General features: G+C 48.5%; 1 protein-coding gene across 2 annotated transcripts in view; it reads left to right on the top strand.

Annotated features, from left to right (window-relative positions):
• The window catches only part of LOC119373229 (plancitoxin-1), a 55,270-nt gene extending 34,084 nt beyond the window's left edge, over positions 1 to 21,186 (top strand). The window contains exons 4-7 of one of the 2 annotated variants that reach the window (XM_037643238.2): positions 2,559 to 2,729; positions 6,255 to 6,449; positions 11,377 to 11,618; positions 20,866 to 21,186. In XM_037643238.2, the coding sequence (XP_037499166.1) occupies positions 2,559 to 2,729; positions 6,255 to 6,449; positions 11,377 to 11,618; positions 20,866 to 20,982 (725 nt within the window). In that variant the 3' untranslated portion in view covers positions 20,983 to 21,186. The remainder of the gene's footprint in view (positions 1 to 2,558; positions 2,730 to 6,254; positions 6,450 to 11,376; positions 11,619 to 20,865) is intronic. The other variant, XM_037643239.2, reaches the window with a different exon arrangement.
• Positions 21,187 to 21,871: the final 685 nt, after the last annotated feature.

The following is a 21,871-nucleotide window of genomic DNA, read 5'->3' as shown; positions in this document are numbered from 1 at the left end:
AGCCGACACTGTGGTTACTGTCCTGGAGGGCACATTACAAGCCTTGCCCAATTTGCGGTTGATTTCGTAATCTCCTGCGTGAAAGTGCAGCGAGCACACACGCAGATTTCTTGGTTGTTTCCAACACTGTCTCAGGGGCACAGCACTCAGCCACTCGGCGTGGCTTTATTTGTGGCACCCATTGGAAAGTCACGTCGGTTTATTTGCTGTAGCTGCTGTTGCTCGAGCGGTGCACACCATTCAGGCACCCGGCAACATAACAGGAACGCGGAATTTTGTCAAACTTCTTGTTACAGCGACTCTCATGAACGTGCAAAGCACACACAACAGTACGCGATAACGAATCTACCAGTGAGACGCGACCGCGCGAGCGGAGAGAAGCCCGGCGAAAACGGAACTTTTAAACCACCCGCGCTGTTCTCCTTGGTAATCCCAAGTACTTTTTTCCATGAATGAAACAGAAACGCCCAATCAGCATTTCATTACGTCTTGTATTCTACGGAATGCTATTTTTTTCATTATGAGTAGTTTGAGTACTAGTGATTAATTGTACTCGGTACTCCTGACGTCATCGGGCTCATTCCGAAATGTCCCACTGGTGGCGCATATCGTGTCCTACATTTACTGTAATATCTCGATTAGTAAAGCACTGCTGTTGATAACGCTGACGTTTTAGGTGTTCTCAAGCATTCACCTTTCACTCTGACATAAACTGTTATTTGCCTTTAGTGTCCCTTTAAGTAGCATCCTATCAGAGATACCATATTCTAGCGGGAGCCTTCCATCTGAGAAGCAGCCCCGTAGCTACAATTAGAGCATGATATAGTTGTGAACACACCTAATTCTCGCTCATGAAAAACTTTCGTTTTTGCATTAGGCTCTCCAGTCACCAAATATTGTCGCAAAGAGAGATTTTGTCAGCATTGTTGGCTACATATACACTAACAATGTCGCGAACATTTACTATACACCTGTAACACGGCCACCACCGAACTCCGTTAAACTCCATAAGTGTAAATCTTCATTGGGGGTTCGACGGAGACAGAGTTGTGGCCATATCACACGGCAATTTTACGAGCTTTGGACAGAAGCCGCAAGGGGTCCTTTAGACGCTGCTGCGCCTACGTCTACATGCTAGTTTTCGCGTCTAATCACGCTGAAAACATTTTCACTCGTACGTATGATTATAAAAACTAATAATAATATCTGGGGTTTAACGACCCAAAGCCACGATATGCTTATGAGAGACGCCGTAGTGGAGGGCGCCGGAAATTTTGACCACCTGGGGTTGTTTAACAAAACTATATTTCGTTCAAACCAAAATAAGACCCGCCATGGTGGTCTAGTTATTATGGCGCTCGACTGCTAACCCGAAGGTTGCGGGGTCGAATCGCGGCCGCGGCGGCCGCATTTCGATTTAGGCGAAATGCTTAGGCCCGTGTACTTGGATACAGGTGCACGTTAAAGAACACCAGATGGCCGAAATTTCCGGTACCCTCCATTACGGCATCCCTCATAATCATATATATCGTAGTTTTGGGACGTAAACCCCAAGAATATTTGTAAACCAAAATAAAAAGAAATTATTTTGACTTTTATCACAGAAACGTGTACCTGCAAGCATGTTGGCAGTCACGTTGACAGGAGTGCTGGCAACACTGTACCTTTGTTTTGCTACTCGTCTTTTATACGTTCTCTGATTGTCAAACACAATGCAAGCTGTCGTCGATTTATTTGAAGTTGCGCGACCTCCTAGATCACGTTGTCCTTTCAAATATCGGATAAGCATAGGTCTCACGTTCAGTCCACGAAGTCCTTGCTGCGGGTGCGTCCCCACAACAGTTCTCATGTGCTGCCGGCACGACCGCCGGGGTCGACGAAGAAGGTACAACGCGCGTAACCCACTGCTATGACTTTCGGTAATGTCAAATAGAATAAAGTGCACCGCAGGAAGAACGGAACGAGATGCACAGCGGCGCGCCCGGACATTTATTCAAAATGGCTGCGCGTCGGTTTTTTGTGAGCCATGGTGTGCAGAGTATGTGCACTTGTACGCGTATTGTTTTTTTCTATATTTTTTTCGTTAAACGCAAGTTATGAATGGATACGTATAAAATTCATTATTGTGCTCACTGTGGTTGTTTCGTGTTTGCAGTTTTTTTCCGTAACAACAGATTAGCGGGGACGAGAGTACTCCATTCTGCCACTAATGAAGATCGCCGAACTCCCTTTGCGAAACGCTCCGTTTAACTTTTTGGCGTAATGGACACCGTGTGACACGGACCGCATCTCCCTTGACGTTAAGACGATGGAATTAAACGGAGTTCGCGGGTGCCAGAGTGGCAGGAGTATTACACTCCTTATGCTACAGTTGTCATCATGGTAACTGTTATGACATCATGATATTCTCGTCAAAGATAGGCCGAAGCCAAGAATAAAATTTTTAGACACATTATAGAGGAATAAATTCGCGAAATGTGCAACTGAGTGTGTGCTGCAGACATTTTCTTTTGGAGCCTAACGAAAGTTGCAGTGCTTGCATCCTGTTTATGCTACAGGTGTCCTGCTGGCGGGAACGAAAATGGACTTGGGCAGCGTATGGCTGCAACATAGCGTGCCGAGGTTCGTAGAAGACGTCAGCAAGGGCTATATGTACCCTAAAAATGGTCGAGAGAATGGACAACTATTCTTCTGCATCACGTTTCCTCTCCCAACGGTGGAAAAAATTTGTACGCTGCCTTCAATTTTATTTACCTTGCCATAGAGACATTGCACACAGCATGCTGGATAGGTACTTCCGAGCTCATAGCCGCACAGTTAGCATAATTAAAACGCACTAACATTATTCTTTTTAGCAGCAAAGACTAAGCAATTACTTCAACAATACAAGCACTTATGTACAGGAGATAAATGTGTTCCTTTACATCTCTGCATCTGTCGTTGTACGCCGCAGGCAAATAATTACAGCAAAAATTCGTTCATTCGGCCCTCGTTAATTCAGAAAATCGGATAATTCGGACGTGTTTTCTGGTCTCGAGAAGCATATGTATTGTTTAATGGCTTCAAGCTCTCGTTCATTCGGTCATATTTGGCCACAACTTGGTTCATTCGGACGATCCTCGAAGCGCGCCGACCGCGAAGCGCCGCAAATATCGACGCAAAAGAGTGAAACGGCGTTCGCGCAGAACCAAAACAAGGCGCTGCACTCCGCATCGCTATCGTCATCAGTTAATGACCACTGTTTTGTCCAAATACGGATCCAGCACTCAGCGGCTTCGTTTTTGCTGGACGCAATGCGCGCACAATGTCGTAAAACTCAAACATGGCCGAAGCTGTCAAAGATGAAGAACTTCCAGCCGCGGTCCGGGTGCTGGCATAAAGCTCACTTGCTACATCGAGATGGACGTACGATCAGTTGCCGGTCACTTTCGGGGCCCGCTGCGGCGAGAGTGCGTCCACTTGGTTTCGCTTTCGTTTTGCAGCCAAGCTGACTGCGTTTCAACAAGACGCGCTTGCCAAAAACACGAAATGTATGCAGTTCTCCGCACATCTGTGAACACGCGATGAAATGTAATCTGTACGGACAAGATGTCAAAGTAGCACGTACTTTCTATCTTAAGTTTCTTCTATGGTCTTGTCTCCAATTTCCAATTCAATTATCAGCACGATCATTTAAGCCCCAGAGTGTGAGCTCGCGGCCTAGCGCCCGCGTTAAGTTTTCGACGATTTGAATCCATTTTAGGTGACCTCCAAACGGCTTCGTTGCTGCCATCTCTCGAAGAATGCAGATATGTTATTTTGTTGGAAAGCAGCGCCGGGACTTATTCGCCTGGAGCCGAGCGAGCGCCGCATTCGCAGGCATCGCCGACGACATGCCGCTGCCGCTTGTGTTGGGGGTGGCCATCTTGTCTCGCGATAACGCTGGTCCGCGGTCCACTCTCCGAGCAGAAGATACGAACGGGCGAGCGGTCCGCTACGTAAAGACGCTGGCTGTCCAAGCGTGCCGCGCATGCGCATTTGGCGTCTCCGCTCGTCCGCTGGGCCCACTGTCACGCTTAGCCATTACTGTGTAATTATAGCTTGTATGTGTAATTACACACGCGCGCAGATGAAAGGCCTGCAAGATATGCTAGCCTTTTCCGACACTTCCCCCGCTTCACCCTATAACTCTGTATGACGGTGAAGCTAACTTTGCGTGCGTCGCAGTGTGATGCTATCGAGAGTTCCTCGTCGAGATCAGGATAACATGCCAAACCGTAAACAACTAAGGGCACACATGAACGTGGCGGCATCGCCTCCGCTTACATCAGTGCAAATAGGGAGGGGAGGGGGGGAATTTCACTGCAGGCTGTGCTCCATGGTTCCTCAAGGCCAGAAAGTTTTTAGAACGGTTGTCATGTGTATTTTCATTTTGGGTAGCTGTTTATTCTAAGATTTACGGCCGCCCACATACAATCGGAAGGAGTGGTCAGAAACCAGCGGTCTCCCGAGAAAATCAGGAGAGTTGGCAGGTATGCCGCTGCTTTAGCACGTACTGCGGATAACTTATTCGCCGCACTGCCGTGTGTCTTCGAAAGCATTAACAGAAGCAAGCTTTCCACTTTCAAACAGCAAGATGTCGCTACTGTAATAACGTTCGGAAGGGGTAAGGAAGTTCTGCTAATTTCCGCCATAGAATGATCGACAATAATGAGATATTTCCAATAAGCAGCGTTAGTGGAACACTTATCTACATGAACACACACACACACGCGCGCACGCGCACGCACACACACACAAAGCCGCTATTGCCACAATAAGACGCTTGGTGTGCCATAGAAGACGCAGGAATAACGGTGGCCGCCGCTGCCCCAGAAGTTCCACACCTGCTTTCTCCTATGTAATAGATTTTGCCAGTGGTTTTACGAGCCGGAAAAATGTTTTCCCAAGGTAAAGATGAACTGAGTAGTCTTCTAAATTGTCCACAAACTGAACGTTCGTAGATTCAGCAGGTTCCACGAGCCACAACAGCCCAAATGCGCAAATGTGCTTTGAAATTCCGGAAGGTGCTATGAAATACTGGCCGTGTGAAATCGTGAAATGGGAGGAAATTCAAAAAGTTTAAGCGTTCACTTTCATTTCTTTTAGGGGCGAAGCTCCTTTAAGCGGCACCCGTTCGTCCGCGTCGTAGCGCGTAACCAGTCTTAACGCTAGTACCAGATCTTGACCTCCAAGGTGGTGCCGGTGGGAGATTTTTCCTGTGCGTTGTTGAACAATAAAAAATTCGCAGCGTGCGCGTTAACTAAAAGCCGAATTCTTCTGTCTCTCATTCCCCATTAGCAGCCATTGGCATGTTCCAGTAGGAAACGTTAGTAGAAGTAGAAGTGTAAGTGTTAGCTAAAAGCCGACTTCTTCTGTCGCTCATTCCCATTAGCAGCCATTGTTTACCTCCAAGGTAGTGCCTGGTGAGATTTCTCCTGTGCGTGATTAAACAATAAAAATTTTGTTCAAAACGTCGTTGATTGATGAAATAAACCAACGAAAGACGCCAGATGTTTTCTAAAAGCAAAACGAAAAGACGCCAGATGTTTCTAAAGCAAAACGAAAAGACGCCAGATGTTTAGAAAACCATTGCTTTAGAAAACAATGAAAATTCACAGCGTACATGTAAAATTAAAGTGCGCTGCAAGTCGTCATAACTCTCATCGAACCTTTAGTATAAACGCGCCCGATCTCACGTCGGTGAAGATGTACTGAACAGAATTAACGGAAGATTCACGGTTTACCGATGAACCTCCGCAGCTTCGCCCACTCATCATCATTCACTCCGTGGATATGCTGTGATTTTTTTTTATAGTCAACCTATTGCCACGATATCTGTAAACGTGTACTTCTTCCAGATTATTTTACCGATGTCGGATACTGTGACAAAGACGAGCGGTTGGCTTTGTCACAGAGTGCGTCCTCCTTTGCTCAATGTCGATGACATTATTGTAGGAGATTTCGTAGACACATATATTGCTCAAACAAAATATTGAACTACGTAGTCTTTAGTGCGAAGGTACTTACTTCTTTTCCCTAGTGTCTTGTTTCGCTGGTCCCATGCATTGTCACCATGCGCTTTCACTTAAAAAATTGCGCAATGTGCACACACAGCGCCATACACGTCATGGCAAGTGAAAACATATCGAACCTACCAACAGTAGTTTTTGAAGTGTGGAGATGTTGAACGTCGAATGAATCCCGCAGTAATGTTTTGAAAATATATTTCGCAGCATACCATCTTCAGCTGCAGGGTGCGAACGTTTACCAGGCACGCCACCTGGCATGGACGGATAGCTTCCCGGAATTTTCTAATCTGCTGAAGAAGAAATACACGAAGGGTCTTAGCGGTATAAAAGTCGACGTTCTGATGACTCGGAAAGGCAGACCAGTTTTAGCTATTGCCAAGTCACCTCGATGGATGAGAGGTAGGTAAATGATACCGGCAACTCTCGTTTGTTTTACTTGCAATAAGTTCCAGTTCACTTGAAACGATGATTATAGATTATGTCCCAGCTATCACGCTCCGTTATTTCAAAAAAGGAGAACGGCGTTACGCGAAGTAAACCTAGTGCATATATTTCCCAGTAGACTGGAGTAGCCTAAACTAATTTTTGTCATTCATGAACTTTAAATGAATATTAATGATTATATCGATGACTCGAACGTACTCGCGTAATAATCATAATGCAAATGAGACATATGTGGACATGCTCAAATGATATCCAACTGCGCTATATTTAATAGCGTACTAACTGCGTGCTTATTTTTTCCGGCTGGTAAAAAAGCCTGCGAAATATGAAAAGTAGCATGTGACTACGCACCCACCCACAAAAGAAAGCAGCGCCCTCAAATAAGCTTACTGCGAGCAACCGCTTTGTTTCGCACTTTGGCAAGGGTAGAGTGTACTACAACAGGGGAGTGCTCGGAACGAGCTTCGAAAAGTGAAGCCCAAACAGCGTCAATCCGCTTGCAGCGCTGCGATCGGTAGTCTGCAATGTGTCGTCGTTTAAGAGTTGCGCGCGTCTCTGCCGAAGTGGTTCAGGGGTACATTGCCCGCTTCCCACTCAAAAGGCCCAGGTTCGAATCGCAGCTGTAAATGGTGGGTTTTTATTCTTATTGTCACCTTTTATAGCTGTATTGGTTTTCATTTGTTTCGTAACACTAGCTTCAGTTGCTACGCGTTGGTTCAAAAAGTGACGCAAAATTTGAAGTAAAAGAGAAGAAATTTGACAGTGAGCGCAGTTATTTGAAGCGCCACCACCCGGGATTGAAGAAAAACGTAAAGTATGGCCGCCGAGATTTTCGCGAATACGAGACTCTAAACGAGATTTCACATTTTACGTTTCTTTTTGTAGCACTACGTAGCAACAGAAGCTAGTTTTAAGAAACAAAGGAAAACCAACACAGGTGTTGAAAGTGACACTAAGAACAAAAACCCACCATTTACAGCTGCGATTCGAACCTAGACCTTTTGAGTGGGAAGCGGGCATTCTACCCCTGTACCACTTTGGCGGAGCCGCGCGCAACTCTTAAAGGACGACACATTGCAGACTGCCGATCGCAGCGCCGCAGGTGGATTGACCCTGTTTGGGCTTAACTTTCTGTACATTGGTGCTGCGGCGGTTCCGAGCACTCCCCTGTTCTAGTACACTCTAGCAAGGGTACAGGCCGGCCACCAACATGCGTCGCAATCTTGCAGATATGCATTCCACACAACTGTAAGCCGCTATCATTATCCGGATCCCATGGCCGATTGTTCTCATTGATAACACGGCAGGAGCGCTGTTCTGATTACGGCCCGACTCTGTAAGACCAAAGCGGCGCGTTTCTTCGGCCGTCGAATGGCAAACTGGGGCGATCCATATTTTTTTTCATTCTGCATTTTTTTCCCTTTATGCTGGCTACCTCACACTGAGCCTGTTTGAAGGCGCAGCTTCCTGATGCCCGCAACAGTTTAGTCACGTGTCACTTTTCAGATTTCACACGCTTTCTCTATCAGCCGGAAAAAATGAGCACGCAATCAATATGTTGCTGAAAAGGCGCAGTTGGATGTCATTTGAACATGCATACATACGCCCCATAGACATTTTGATAATTATGTGAGTACTTGTCGAGTTACAAATATCAATAAGAGCAATTAATAAACCACATTAACGAGGTTTAATTTCGTGGTGCATTTAGGGGGCCCGATACGTCAGCCCTTGGAATCTAACCGGCGATTGGGCTGCTGCCACACTAGCATTGACAGAACGTACTTCCCGGCCCTTGGCTCCATGAAAGGGCAATATTTTAGTAGTACTTCCATATTTTCACATATTGATCTCACGATCACTGCCTAATTAATGAGAATAACCCACTTTATCTATCACTGTCATCCAAAATTATCGTGCACATGACGTTGATATGTGATTCTCATGCGTAACAATTTTGCGCGCTTATATAGGGACTGATTTTCGGCCAGCTCGCAGCCATGTCACGTCTAATATGAATTACTTCGTCATCGTGCGCTCGTCGGCACGGCACTCTTTTGGTGGCACTGAAACTATTACCACGCCCCGGAAACTGAGCGCCAGTTTCGGTTTCAAGGAACATGCGCGCTCGTAGCGATTGCCAGGCATCCTAGGATCTGGTTGAAGGAAGTGACGTTGATGTGGATGTTCGCATTTATTGTTTTACAGCGAAAGCTGTTACGAGATCATTTCACCGGCCGTTTTTGGCGCCGTAGTTGTCCGCCGCCGCCGGTGTCCGTAACCAGAATCGCTCGAAATAAGAAAAAAAAACGAAATAAGAAAAAAATTCCAGGATGGAACGAGGTTCGAACCTGGGCCCTCTGCGTGGGAGCCCAGTATTCAACCTCTGAGCCATGCCGGTGCTTGAAACTGCTTTGCAAAAAGGTCCTATACAGGCTTCAAGTCGGGAAGGAACCGCATTAGCATATGCAATATAGCGTGGTAGAAGAGTAAAATAAGCACCAAGCGTCGCACAACGCGAATTCTTGTAACCAGGCGTCACACAATGAGAATTGCGCAACGAGTAGGTTGTTGAATGCTTCCAACCCATTACAAAAGGCTCTGCCATAATTCTTCATTGTCATCAGGCACAACACCAACAAAGTGCGCATAATGCCTTACATGTGTTTAGCGGGTACCACGGCTCTCCATTGAATGACGAAAAATGGCATAGTGGCTGTTTCCCTACTTCACAGAAATTATGATGAGTTATAGCGTAGTCGGTTCCTCGCAAGTGCACTTGCATTGGTTGCCAAGGAAGCCCATCATCTATTTCCTCGGGGTCTCAATAAAGTTCTTCCCTCCTCTCTCTGTGCCTCTTTCTCACGTCAACGTATGTTATATTGCATGGTGGGAGAGTGAAATAGCGACCGGGCGTCACATAATGCGAATTACGTAACTGGTGAACCGTTTAAAGCTTCCAACCCATCACAAGGGCTGAGCCACAATTCTTCATCGTCATCAGTCGTCACGTAAACAAAGTGCACATAATGCCATACATATGTGTAGCTGGAACCTCGCTTCTGCGCACAATGATGAATAATGGCGTTGTAGGTGCTTCCCAACTACACAAATATTGCGATTTATAGCGTAGTGGGTACCTCGCTAGTTTACTTGTATTATTAGCCCCAAGAGAGCTTACAACGGGCTCTTTAAATGCCTGCTCTATCAGCTTTCGCTGTGACTGTGCTGCGCTTTCCGCGCAGGCCTGGCGTTTTTTCACGAGGTTTTACAAATGAAGGAATTTGACTGAACTGCAAAGAACTTCTCTTTTGTTTACTTGTCTTTTTGACTTCTTATTTTGTGAATTTTAACTCGGCCGAAGTGCGGGAACTGGTTGACTTGCGTTCGTAGCGCTTGCCTCCTCTCACCCTTCCACTCCCTGACCGATACCATAAGTTGGATCGCGCTCGCTTATCACGCTCGGTTGGCCTGCCATGTATGAATACGGGTAATATAAGACATTTGATGCGGCGTGCGCGGAGCGGAAGCTGCAGTGAGTCACGTCGAGCAGATCAACCATGCATTAGACGAAGATGGCTAAATCGGGGCATCACGTGTTTTGCGCGGCTCTGTGATGTGTTAACCCAGCGATCTGCAGTTCCGCGAAGGTTTTTCAGGTTTCCTAGTGACAACGGGTGAGCACAAGTATTTGGGTCCATTTTTTGAGTAGGAATTCATTTTGCATGAGTACATGAGTAAACCCAGTTCTCTGCAAGCCTGATTGGACTGACATAATGCGCAGTGTCGTTAGACTAATTCGTAATGACGACAGCCTATCTGTTGCCGGCAAAATACGTTTAACGGAATGCTTGAATGCGTGTTGGTTCGGCTACACAATTTGTTAATCTTTGATAGTCTCCTGCCTGTTCATGGAAATGCATGCAGCCAGTTTGAAACTCTGTGGACCTTTGCTTCTAATACTGTCACTGAAATACATGTAATGGACTCGCTGATGCTTTGAGAAATTGTTTAACATGGAGTGCCGCTGGAGGCAACGTTTCGACAAGTGGTATTTTCTTCGTCAAAGCAATGCTGCTGCCCTAACGAAGACAAGTCAACTCGCCGAAACAATGTCTCCAGCGGCATTCCCAGTTCAACGATTTCTCATGGCTCCACGCCTCCGTCTTCCCCTGAACTTTTGTGTTGTTTGGTACTCAAGTTCTGTAAGAAAAACATGTGCGCCGTCATAACAGAGGTGATTGAGTCAAGTACGACGTGGCCTGCTCGTCACTGTTAGTGTTTTCGCATTGGTTCGGATATTGTATGTTCAATGTTTCTCATTACGCGCATATCTCAGTTGTGAATTAAAGCTGCTTTTGCAGATTGACATTTTCACAATACGTGTATGTCTCTGGGTTTAGTAGCAAACGTGGGATTAAAAAAGTTTAGGATTTTTTTCAGTTGATCGACTTTTCTCTTGTTAAGAAATCGGCGCGCTGTAGCCTGGCGACTTCACAACAGACGAATAAAATTTAAAAAAAAAGGTTAACTAAATTTAACGAGTGGCCGCGTCGCCCGAGCGGCCTGCAGACCTGCAAGATAGCACGAACACATTCCGCTTGCATGCGAAGCGGGAAAGGAAGGCTTCCGCGGTAACCCTCCTCCTGTCGGTTTCGCGCCCTTTCCCTCTATTTGCTTAACCTCACCAGTGACGTCATGAAAGAAATGTTTTCCTTGTGAATTATTTCTAGTAGATACCCGCCAGCCGCCAGTGGTGGAAACGGCGCTGCCGCAGCGTATCTGCATGCGGGAGCGCGTGCCATGGGTGGTATAGGGAGTTTCCGCCCCCTGCTATTACCACATCGACTTCAGTGCTGACTGTGTGCAATTTCTTCTGCAGATATTTATACAGAGGAGCTCAGCGGTCATGTACAAGACAGTATTACCGTTCAGACCTGGAAAAACGGCGCCGGTGGCGCACAAGACATGCACTGTAAAGGCCAATACAAGATCACTGATGTTGTGGATGTTGCCGTGCGCACCCAAAATGGAGCTCTGTATTTTTCAAGCCGCGAGGACCACAGCAAGTGGTCAGTCGCACGACATAAGGCAGTATTCTGTTTTTCCTCCCTGAACCGCATGGTAAGTTAAGCTAGTGCGGCGCTCGACCTCCTTTCGTATCGCAATATCACTTGATATGCGAATGTACTGAGTAAGCTAAAAAAACGTTGCGAATACAGCCAAGAGTACGACGTGAAATCATTGAATTCGAGAAAGAACAGTGTAAAGCATAAATTAACGGTACTAAGTAAAAAAGTCACAGTTTCGTCTCAAAGGCAAATAAATCAATGAATGCGATAGCAAGAAATTGGAATGGTATACGAAGTAAGGCGAGCAGCTGACTCCCCCGACACCAAAACTGAAAGCTCGAGACGTTTGTGTTGTTTGACTGTTCTGTATACTTGGACACTGTTGACCGATTATTAGTTGCCAACGTAGCTTTTAAGATATTTTATTTGATTTTTAAAGTAAGCCTGAGTGCTCATCAGAGTTGGCAGCACCTCGCGACAGCGCCACTGGTACGACGTAAATCGAGGCCCCGTGTGCGTTCCACGAGTAAAGCGACTATTCTCGAAACCAGAGAAGATTTGCGGGGAACCCGACGAGGGCTACTGTTCCTGAGCCCTCTCGCCCTGCTGTCGGGCTGCTCTCAAGGGAGTTCTGGATACTTAAGCCAGGAATGTTTTTCTTTTCCTTGAGGGGACACACGCTTAACAGGCTTCACTCACACCGAAGTACCCACATCGTTGCAATCTTTACCAAGCGCGGTGCCCCAATGTGAAAACGGCACTTTCAACGCCACCAAAGCTTGAGCGCACGTGATCTTAGGCGCTCCCCCGCAGTGGGGCGCTAGTTTCTTACGATTTTAGGCGAACATTTTGAAGTGAGGCTAGAACTCATCACAATTAACGACGCTAACATTAGGGTAGGGCGGGGAAAATGCGACAAAAATTTGAAAATATCGAATATTTTATTTTCTTTCACTCGTTACCATAAAATGTCAACACAGGAACTTTCTTTTGGGTACAAGGTGTGTGCTACATAAATATGGCCATGGTGCGACTGCTCAAGAGATTACTTTAAAAAGAAACAAAAAATGCACCAGATGTCTCATTTTGCCCCAACATATGCGGGGCAAAACGAGACGCTGCGTGAGGCAAAACGAGACGACGTGAAAAAATTTTACCCTTTCAGTTCTTGCAGTAGAAGCACTTCAAATTCACTCCGTGGGCCCCCACGCAGTCTTCATGAGCCCATTCTTTGCACTCCACGCATTGAATCCAAACAAAACCCGGCGTTGTGTTGCTCCGAAACTCCTGAAAAGCATTCAGTGCACTTTTCATGTCGTTTTGCTCCCAGGAAGCTCTATATGATATTCTCTTGTACGTCCGTACCATCAGAAACAAAAAAATATTATATATATTGAGCGTAAATAAATGGTTCACTTAATAAGACAATCTCTAAGGCAATTCAATGCCTTATTGTCGCGTTCTGCCCCTCTCACATGCCCGAATTAAAAAAAAAATTGCCCTTTGGCCCACGACACCAAATGAACTAAAGTTTTGGTGGCATATAGCTAGTAGTATAAAGTAACAATATGAATACTTACGTTGTTGTACTGACGCCAGAGTAGCTTCATGCACGGATCCAAAAATTTGGCCGAGCAGAATTTCGCCGCTTTTTGGCGGGTCACGAACGCAGTGTGGTCGCGTTTTGCCCCGCGTCTCATTTTGCCCTGCCTTACCCTAATTGTACGATACGTACGATTGAATTACGCATTACGATTGAATTTCGGGATTACCAAACACAAACTTACAAATTACAGTAAAAAAGTCAAAACAAAAATTTCGTTGTCTAGGATCCTTTAAGAAACGCGGCTCCTGCATCTGGCAAAGTGACCTCCGTGCTCTCTATGACCGCGCGATAGGAGGATAACATGTACAAAGGTATGAGCCGTCTGCTAATCACCTCTAAAGATACGGCGGCCCGCTCGACCGCGGGCGACGGCACACGTGGGTCAAAGAACGGATTTCTCACCGGACGCACGCAGTCCCCCTCCGGCCAGAGCCGTATATTCCTTCGGAGAGTTCGGCGGAGGGGCGGAGCCAACAACCATCCAAATTTAGCGGCGGCGCGGCGCTGTCCGCAATTTTGTGCCGCGGCACTGTAAGCTCGCGTTGGCGTGCGCCCGCAACGCTCCGTCTCTGGCGAACCCTTTCTTCAGCGACCGCGCTGCAAGCCCCCATTGCGACGTCCGTGCAGGTCCACGATGTTCCACGCAGCCGACACGTGCACGATCAGCAGCAAAGACACACCAGGTCGGTCACAGAGGAAGCATAAATGCCGACAGCGACGTCACGGGTACAGCATCACGAGAAACCTCGGCACGAAATGGCGTCGGCGGCGCGGAAGCGCGCTGTTGCCAGACTGGCGGCGAGATCAAAAGAGCGCCGAACTCTCCCAAAGGGAATATACGGCTCTGCCTCCGGCTCCTATCTCGATGCGCCCTTCGCGGGACGGAGACGGCGGCTTGTTTCATTTATGATTGAGACACGTTCGGCGGCAGCACTTGCGCGCTTACACTCGCACACAGAGCATATCAGGCGTGGGTCAATGTTTTTACAGCGAAAGTTCTTATGAGATGACAACAGCCGATTTTGGTACCATAGTCGTGCGCCGCCGCCCGTGTCTGTTCTCGCTATCGCGAGAAATGGGAAATGTCCAGTATAAAGCGGGATTCCAATTCACGCTCTCTGCGTGGCAGGTGAGTATTCTACCACAGAGCCACACCGGCGCTTGAAACTCCTTCTCAAAAAGACCCTATACAGGTGTAATGTCCGGCAAGGAATCACGTTAACACATATATTACATCGTGGTAGAAGATTAAAATAGCAGCGAGGCGTCACACAATGCGAATTGCATAACGAGTGGGTGGTTTAAAGCTTGGCACCCATTACAAAGGGCTCAGCCATAATTCATCGTCTTCATCAGTCACAGAATAAACAAAGTGCACATAATGCTTCACAGACGTATAGCCGATTTCTCGCTTCTCCGCAGAATGACTAATAACAGCATAGTTCGTGCTTCCCCACTTCACAAAAATTATAATTTATGGCGTAGTGGATACCTCGCGAGTGCGCTTCTAGTATACGACGACGAATCAGCCAGCACGAGACGGTTGCGCGTGTTCTTGTTCGCGTCTGTGTAAATGGTTTCAGACGAAATACACAATTTGTGGTCTCACAGCATCGACATCTGTCTGCCTGTTTCCACAAATTGGTGACTTAGACTTCGCCTGATTACTCTCGCTTCCTGATTTGCGCTCGCCTCAGCAGCTTCGCCTGGCCTACAGCTGCCAGGAACTCGAGCACCGCAGCCCTTCCCGCCGACAGTCATGACCATAGGCGTGCGCACAGGGGGGGCAGGGGGGGGGGGCGGCCTGATCTTGCTGCGTCTCCGAACACCGCCCTTCTTCGGGAAATTTTTCTGCAGTGCCTTCCAACACAGGTCCGCATGGTTCTGACAGCGTCTTCGGCATCCACACTGGAATCTCTGGCTCAGTTGGCTGACAAGATTATAGATGTTGGTTTTACCTCCTTGGCCACGCTTCGTCACCCCCAAGACCCTTCGCCCAACAGCACAGCTAGTGACGACAGTTATGCGCGTCTCCTCGCTGCTAATGATGAGCTCACCCGAAAGGTACAACAACTAACAGCTCAAGTCGCCGCCTTCCGCACAAACCAGCCGCGTCCTTCATCACGAACTCGCCGCCCCAGCCCCAATCACTCCGGCCGCCGTTCTACTAGTCCCGATGGCCTTTGCTGGTACCACCGTCGTTACGAGTCGCGTGGAAACAACTGTCGCCAGCCTTGTTCGTACGTGCGAAACGACCGGGCCGAAGAGTCACGGCGACCGCTGTTCTCGGCCCCAGGCACAGTCGCCTCTCTTCCACGTTACCGACCGTCGCACCAGGGTCTGCTACCTCGTCGATACTGGCGCTGAAATCTGCGTCCTTCCTTCTACATTGGCTGAAAGACGCCATCCTCCCGACTCCGCTCTTCTCACCGCGGTCAACGGAACGGCTATCCGGACTTACGGCCAAAAGTCAGTGACTCTTGACATTTGCCTCAGACGTACCTTTCGCTGGCTCTTTGTCATCGCGAACGTGCGCCAAGCAATAATCGGAGCCGACTTCCTATGGCGCTACAAGCTCGTCGTCGACATGCGGCTTAGCCCCATCCTGGACTCTGAGAAAAGCTTAGCCATCCAGGGCGTTTCCTGTCGCGCTTCACCACTCCGGCTTCTTCAGACACACGCAACCGTTCCCGACCCTTGGTGAAGCGTCATTGCCGAGTTTTCGGATGTCTTCCGACCACCCTCCTTTCAGTCCTGGGGCGCCCACAGCGTGACACATCACATCGTCACGAAGGGCCCTCCCGTATTTTCCCGGGCTTCTCGCCTCGCACCAGATCGTCTCGCTATTGCCAAGAAGGAGTTTGAGTACATGTTTTATCTTGGTTTCATCCGTCCCTCCTCCAGTCATTGAGCCTCACCACTCTACATGGTGCCTAAAAAGACTGGTGATTGGCACACATGCGGTGAGTACCGTGCTCTTAATAAGGCCACTGTTCCGGATCGGTACCCTATTCCCCATATCCAGGATTTCACTTCGGCACTGCACGAATGTACCAATTTTAGCAAGATCGACCTGGTCAAGGCCTATCACCAAATCCCAGTCGAACCCACAGACATTCCGAAGACTGCCATTATAGCACGCTTTGGCCTGTTCGAATATCTATGCATGCCCTTTGGTCTTCGCAACTTGGCTCAAACCTTTCAACGTTTCGTCGACCAGATGTTACGTGGCTTGACGTGCTGCTTCGCCTGTATCGGCGATATACTCGTCGTCAGTACCTCTGCTGAAGCTCACAAGCGCCATCTACGTCAAGTGCTTGAGAGACTGAGCAAGTTCGGGCTCGCTGTTAACGGCCCTAAGAGTGAGTTCGGGGTCACGCAGCTGGACTTCCTCGGCCATCGCGTCAACGCACACGGCATTCGTCCACTACCGACTCGTGTAACAGCCATTCATGAGTTTCCTCAACCATCCACCACCAGGCAGCTGCGTGAATTTCTTGGCGTCACTAATTTTAACGCAATAGCGTTAAGAGCTCGTATCGCAGAAATTCCACCGTCGGCGTCGGCGCCGTTGGTTGTGAGCGAAAAATCATCATCTTGTCCGTGACCGAAAAATCGAAAAAGCTGCAAATAAATTAAATAATAAAAATCTTTGGTCCGAGTGAGAATCGAACCCAGGCCGTCTGCGTGGCAAGCAGGTGTTCTACCACAGAGCCACGCCTCTGCTTGGAGCTGCACTGAAAGCAACTTTCATGCTTCCCAAAAATACCTACGCGTTCTGTATACAGGTGTCACAGTACGAGATGTAATATGGCAGTAATATTGCGTGGCACAAGCGTACATTGCCATCGGGCGTCACACCATGTCAATACATTACAACTTGGTGGTTTAAAGACAGCCACCCATTACAAAAGGCGCACACATTACTGCGCGTATTCCCTTAGGACCACGTAGTGGGTGCATCGCAACTTCGAAAAAGTTTCTCGCGCATAATTGCTGCTGGTTTAAAGCATGCTACCCATTACATAAGGCACACACCTTAGTGCGCGCATTCTGTTAAACTCTCGCAATGGTCGAAGTGCGCACTAGGGGCAGGATATCGCTATCGCATTCAACTCCAAAAGGCGAAGCTTAAGCGTCCCCCAATTTTTTATCGTCGTTTCATTCCTCGCTGCGCCGGTATATTGCAGCCTCTCAACGACCTTCTCACGGGCGTCAAAACACCGACTACCCCAGCACCAAGGAACGATGTGGCTGAGCATGTATTTAGAGACATCAAAGAAGCCGTTGCCGGCGCTACACTACTTGCCCGCCCTAAATGCGACGCCCCAACATCCGTCACCGTAGACGCATCTGACCCTGCCGTCGGCGCCGTCACGTAACAGTCCGTTGCTAGCGCTTGGCAGCCCATCGCCTCCTTTTCCAAGAAGTTTGCCCCTCCCGAGCGCCGCTACAGCATAGTGCTTCTTTTAGCGCAAAAAAAAAAAACCAACAGCGCTACTCTCAGAGCTACGTCTTGGCTGACGCCTTGGTGCCTGATTGTGACGTGCCCCTCGTTTGATACGTCGACAGGACGTCCTCGTCCCTACGTACCTCTCTCGTTCCGTCGAGCAGTCTTTGATGTCTTGCACTCCTTGGCTCACCCTAGCACTAGCGCCACACAGCGACTTATCACTTCACGTTATGTGTGGCCAAGCATTAACGTAGACGTCTGTCGTTGGTCACATGCGTGACTCAGGTGCCAACAGTCTAAAGTTCATCGTCACACTGTCACTCCTCATGGTACGCTCCTTTCCCCGGACGCTCGCTTCAGCGACCTGCAGGTCGACATTGTTGGTCCACTTCCTCCATGCGGGAACAATCTCTACCTGCATTGACTAATTGGCAAGATGGACTGAAACGATGCCTCATCACAGCATAACTGCGGAGTCTACAGCCCGAGCGCTCGTCGCTCTGAGGATTATCTCCTAAGGTATCCCTTCGACCACTACGACCGACCGTGGTCGCCAGTCCGACTCAACATTGTTCGCCAATCTATCTCGGCTCCTCGGGGTCAACCACATCAAGACTACCACGTACTATCCCATCGCCAATGGAATCGTCGAACGTTTTCATCGCCAGCTGAAGGCGTCACTCATGGTTTCCACTTTTTCTTCATCATGGATCGAACGCCTTCCTTTCGTTATGTTTGGCATCCGCACGTCTCTTCGTAGCGACTCCTCCATAAGGGCCGCCGAGCTGACATTTGGGCGCTACTCTTCGGGTTCCTAATGAAATCTTCAGTGACCCGCCAACGGTATCTGCAGATGTTTCCGACTATGCATACCATCTACGCAACGCTATGCGTACCGTGGTTCCGTCTCCACAACGACGAACATCTCGTAGTGTGTATGTCAGTCTAGACCTCCAAAACTGCAGGCACGTTTTTGTGCGACACGGTGCCGTGCGACCTCCTTTGGAGCCGTCGTATGATTATCCGTTCAAGGTCGTCAACCGCGCACCTAAACACTTCTGTCTGCTCATCAACGGCCGAGAAGATACTGTTTCCGTCGACCGTCTCAAGCCTGCGTACTTGCACACCGACGCTTCGACAACGTCGGATCTTACAACCACTTCGGACTCCCATGCTCACAGCGTGCATTTTGCGGCTCAACGGTCCGCTCCTAGCCACCCGCAGCAAAGAGGCGACTTCTTCACTAGAAGGGGGGCCATGTAGCGCACTAGCGCGGGCTACAGGATTCCGACCAGAAAAAGACGACGACGACGACGCAACCAGCACGAGTCGGTCGCGCGTGTTCTTGTTCGCGTCTGTGTAAATGGTTCCAGATGAAATACATAGCTTGTGGTCTCACAGCATCGACATCTGTCTGCCTGTTTCCACAACGGCAGTGCGTGGTTTTTGTTTTTAACCTTGTATTTTCCGCAATTCACCGACGCGGATGCGGGGTTATATGCAGGGGCAAGTTATACGCGACAAAATGTGGCATCGGTATAAATAGTTTAGTCTGCATTGACCCTTATGTCAGTCTTGTTTTACAGCGAAAGCTGTTATGAGATCATTTCAACGGCCGTTTTTGGTGGTGTAGTTGTCCGCCGCCGCCGCCGCCGGTGTCCGTAACCACTATCGCTCGAAATAAGAAAAAAAAACGAAATAAGAAAAAATTTCCAGGATGGAACGGCGTTCGAACCTGGGCCCTCTGCGTGGGAGCCCAGTGTTGTACCTCAGAGCCTTGCCGGTGCTTGGAACTGCCTTGCAAAACGAAGCTATACAGGCTTCATGTCCAGAAGGAACGACATTGACACATGTAATTTAGTGTGGTAGAAGAGTGAAATAAAAACCCACGCACCACACAACGCGAATTCTGTAACCAGGCGTCACACAATGCGAATTGCACAACGAGTGGGCTGTTGGATGCTTCCAACCCACTACAAGGGGCTCTGCAATAATTCTTCATCGTCATCAGGCACAACACCAACAAAGTGCGCATAATGCCTTACATGTCTTTAGCGGGTACCACGGCTCTCCGTTGAATGACGAAAAATAGCATAGTGGCTGTTTCCCCACTTCACAGAGATTAATATTTATGGCGTAGTGGGTTCCTCGCAAGTGCACTTGCACTGGTTGCCAAGGAAGCCCATGAGCCCATCATCCATTTCCTCAGGGTCTCAATAAAGTTCTTCCCCCCTCTCTCTGTCTCTCTTTCTCACGTCAGTGTATGTTATATTGCATGGTGGGAGAGTTAAATAGCGACCGGGCGTCATCCAATGCGAATTACGTAACTGGTGAGCCGTTTAAAGCTTCCAACCCATTACAAAGGGCTGAGCCACCATTCTTCATCGTCATCAGTCGTCACGTAAACAAAGTGCACATAATGCCTTACATATGTGTAGCTGGAACCTTGCTTCTGCGCACAATGACGAATAATGGCGTTGTAGGTGCTTCCCAATTTCACAAATATTGTGATTTATGGCGTAGTGGGTACCTTGCTAGTGTACTTGTATTAGTAGCCCCAAGAGAGTTTACAACGGGCTCTAGAAATGCCGCTCTTCCAGCTTTCGCTGTGACTGTGCTGCGCTTTCCGCGCAGGCCTTTTCAGTATCATACTGAGCGTGCTTCTAGGATTCTGTATGCAGCGGCGACGTAAGGCTTCTTTTCCCCAAGTTCGACTCTATTAATTACTACTAGCTTTGTGGAGAACAGCATGTACCTCAGTTTTACCGGATCCATCGCGTTAACAAGACGAGCCGAGAAGGGAACGGCGACCCCACACGACGGGCCGGCGGTGGAACGACAAGGAATTATGGGGGAAAGGACGCGATAGCAAGCGGTAGTTTCTACGCGCTCCGCGCAGCGCTCTCCTAATCACACCGCCTCTCCCAAATGCATGCGGAAAAGTCCCCTTCAGTGACGACATGCAAAAGATTTGTCAAGGAATGCCAGCTTCTAGGGGAATTTCGCGCTGCCCAATGTTCGATATGTCAAGTGGTCCGGCTATTTTTGTTCGATATCTATAGCGGTAGATTTTCCTATGCGTTGACGTTAAAGCATTGCCGCGTTTGAAAAGAGTTCGATGTAAAGAATACGAATTACCCGAGTTCGATACGGCCGGGTTTGACTGTACGAAAGAAAATGTTTGTTTATCGTAACAAAGGTCGTCGCCTAATTATTAACTATTTTTAATCTATTTTTCAGGTTTCCCAGTGGAGACGAGGAGGCGAGATTACGTGTATTTATGACATGCCGCTGGCTAAACTGTTCAGAGAGAGCATCTCCAAGCGAAACGTGTGCAAAGGAGAGACCGCACAGTAGAAGAGGTGCATATAAATTCGCGAATCCAAACAAGGCAACGACCTAATGCACCACGAAAACCACGAGATATAATATAGATAGTCCACTGACCCTAGTTTTTCAGCGAAAACTTTCGGAGTTTAAGAATGACCACGACAGACAGCCCTGCCGACGCGTCTTGTTTTGAGATGAGCCCATACCGAATAAAATACATTCATTTACGTCGCTGGACTTTCTGTAGTAAAATGATTTTGATAATTTCCTCGCGTCGGTTCATCTTTAGACAAGTGGCACCCAACACAGTCTTATCTCTGTATAAAAGAAAGCGGGAACTTACACCCACATAAGGCGTGTGTAAACTTTGTGGAGATAGGTTTGCGAGACGCTTACCCTACGAGGCGACCGGGAAGGGACGCGACGTTCTCCACTGCCGCAGCGAACAAAGATGCTACGGCCGGGTTCGTCGACTCTTCGGCACGGCGCAGAAAAGGCACTCGAGGCAGGTTGTCAACAAACGCGCGTTTATTAACCCAAGATGCAGCACAGCGCGACAATCACGGGATTGCGAGCCGTCAGGGTAACTCCGCAAGACCGATCGAGTACACTTTCCTGTGGCGCTACGGTAACCACACAAAGGGGGGACCAACGAAGCGCGCGAACGAGAGGTCGCCTGCAATGGCAGCGCGTGACTTCCCCGTTGCAGTCGTGCGAGTATCTCCCGCGGCGAGCCAGCGCCAGACAGAAGCGAACTGAAGGGAGAAGGGATTCTCACTGACGGCCAATGAGGACAGGCGAAGCGCAGTGACGTAGGCTAGCGTGGTGGCGTGAGCATTTTCCGGACACGTCGCGTCGTGCGGGGAAGACCGACGCATGGCTAGCACCAGGCAAAAAGGCCTGGCGGCGTAGCCAC

The sequence above is a fragment of the Rhipicephalus sanguineus genome, chromosome 11 (assembly GCF_013339695.2).
Source record: "Rhipicephalus sanguineus isolate Rsan-2018 chromosome 11, BIME_Rsan_1.4, whole genome shotgun sequence".
NCBI classification, from domain to species: Eukaryota; Metazoa; Arthropoda; class Arachnida; order Ixodida; family Ixodidae; genus Rhipicephalus; species Rhipicephalus sanguineus.
This window is presented reverse-complemented; position numbering and strand designations above follow the sequence as displayed.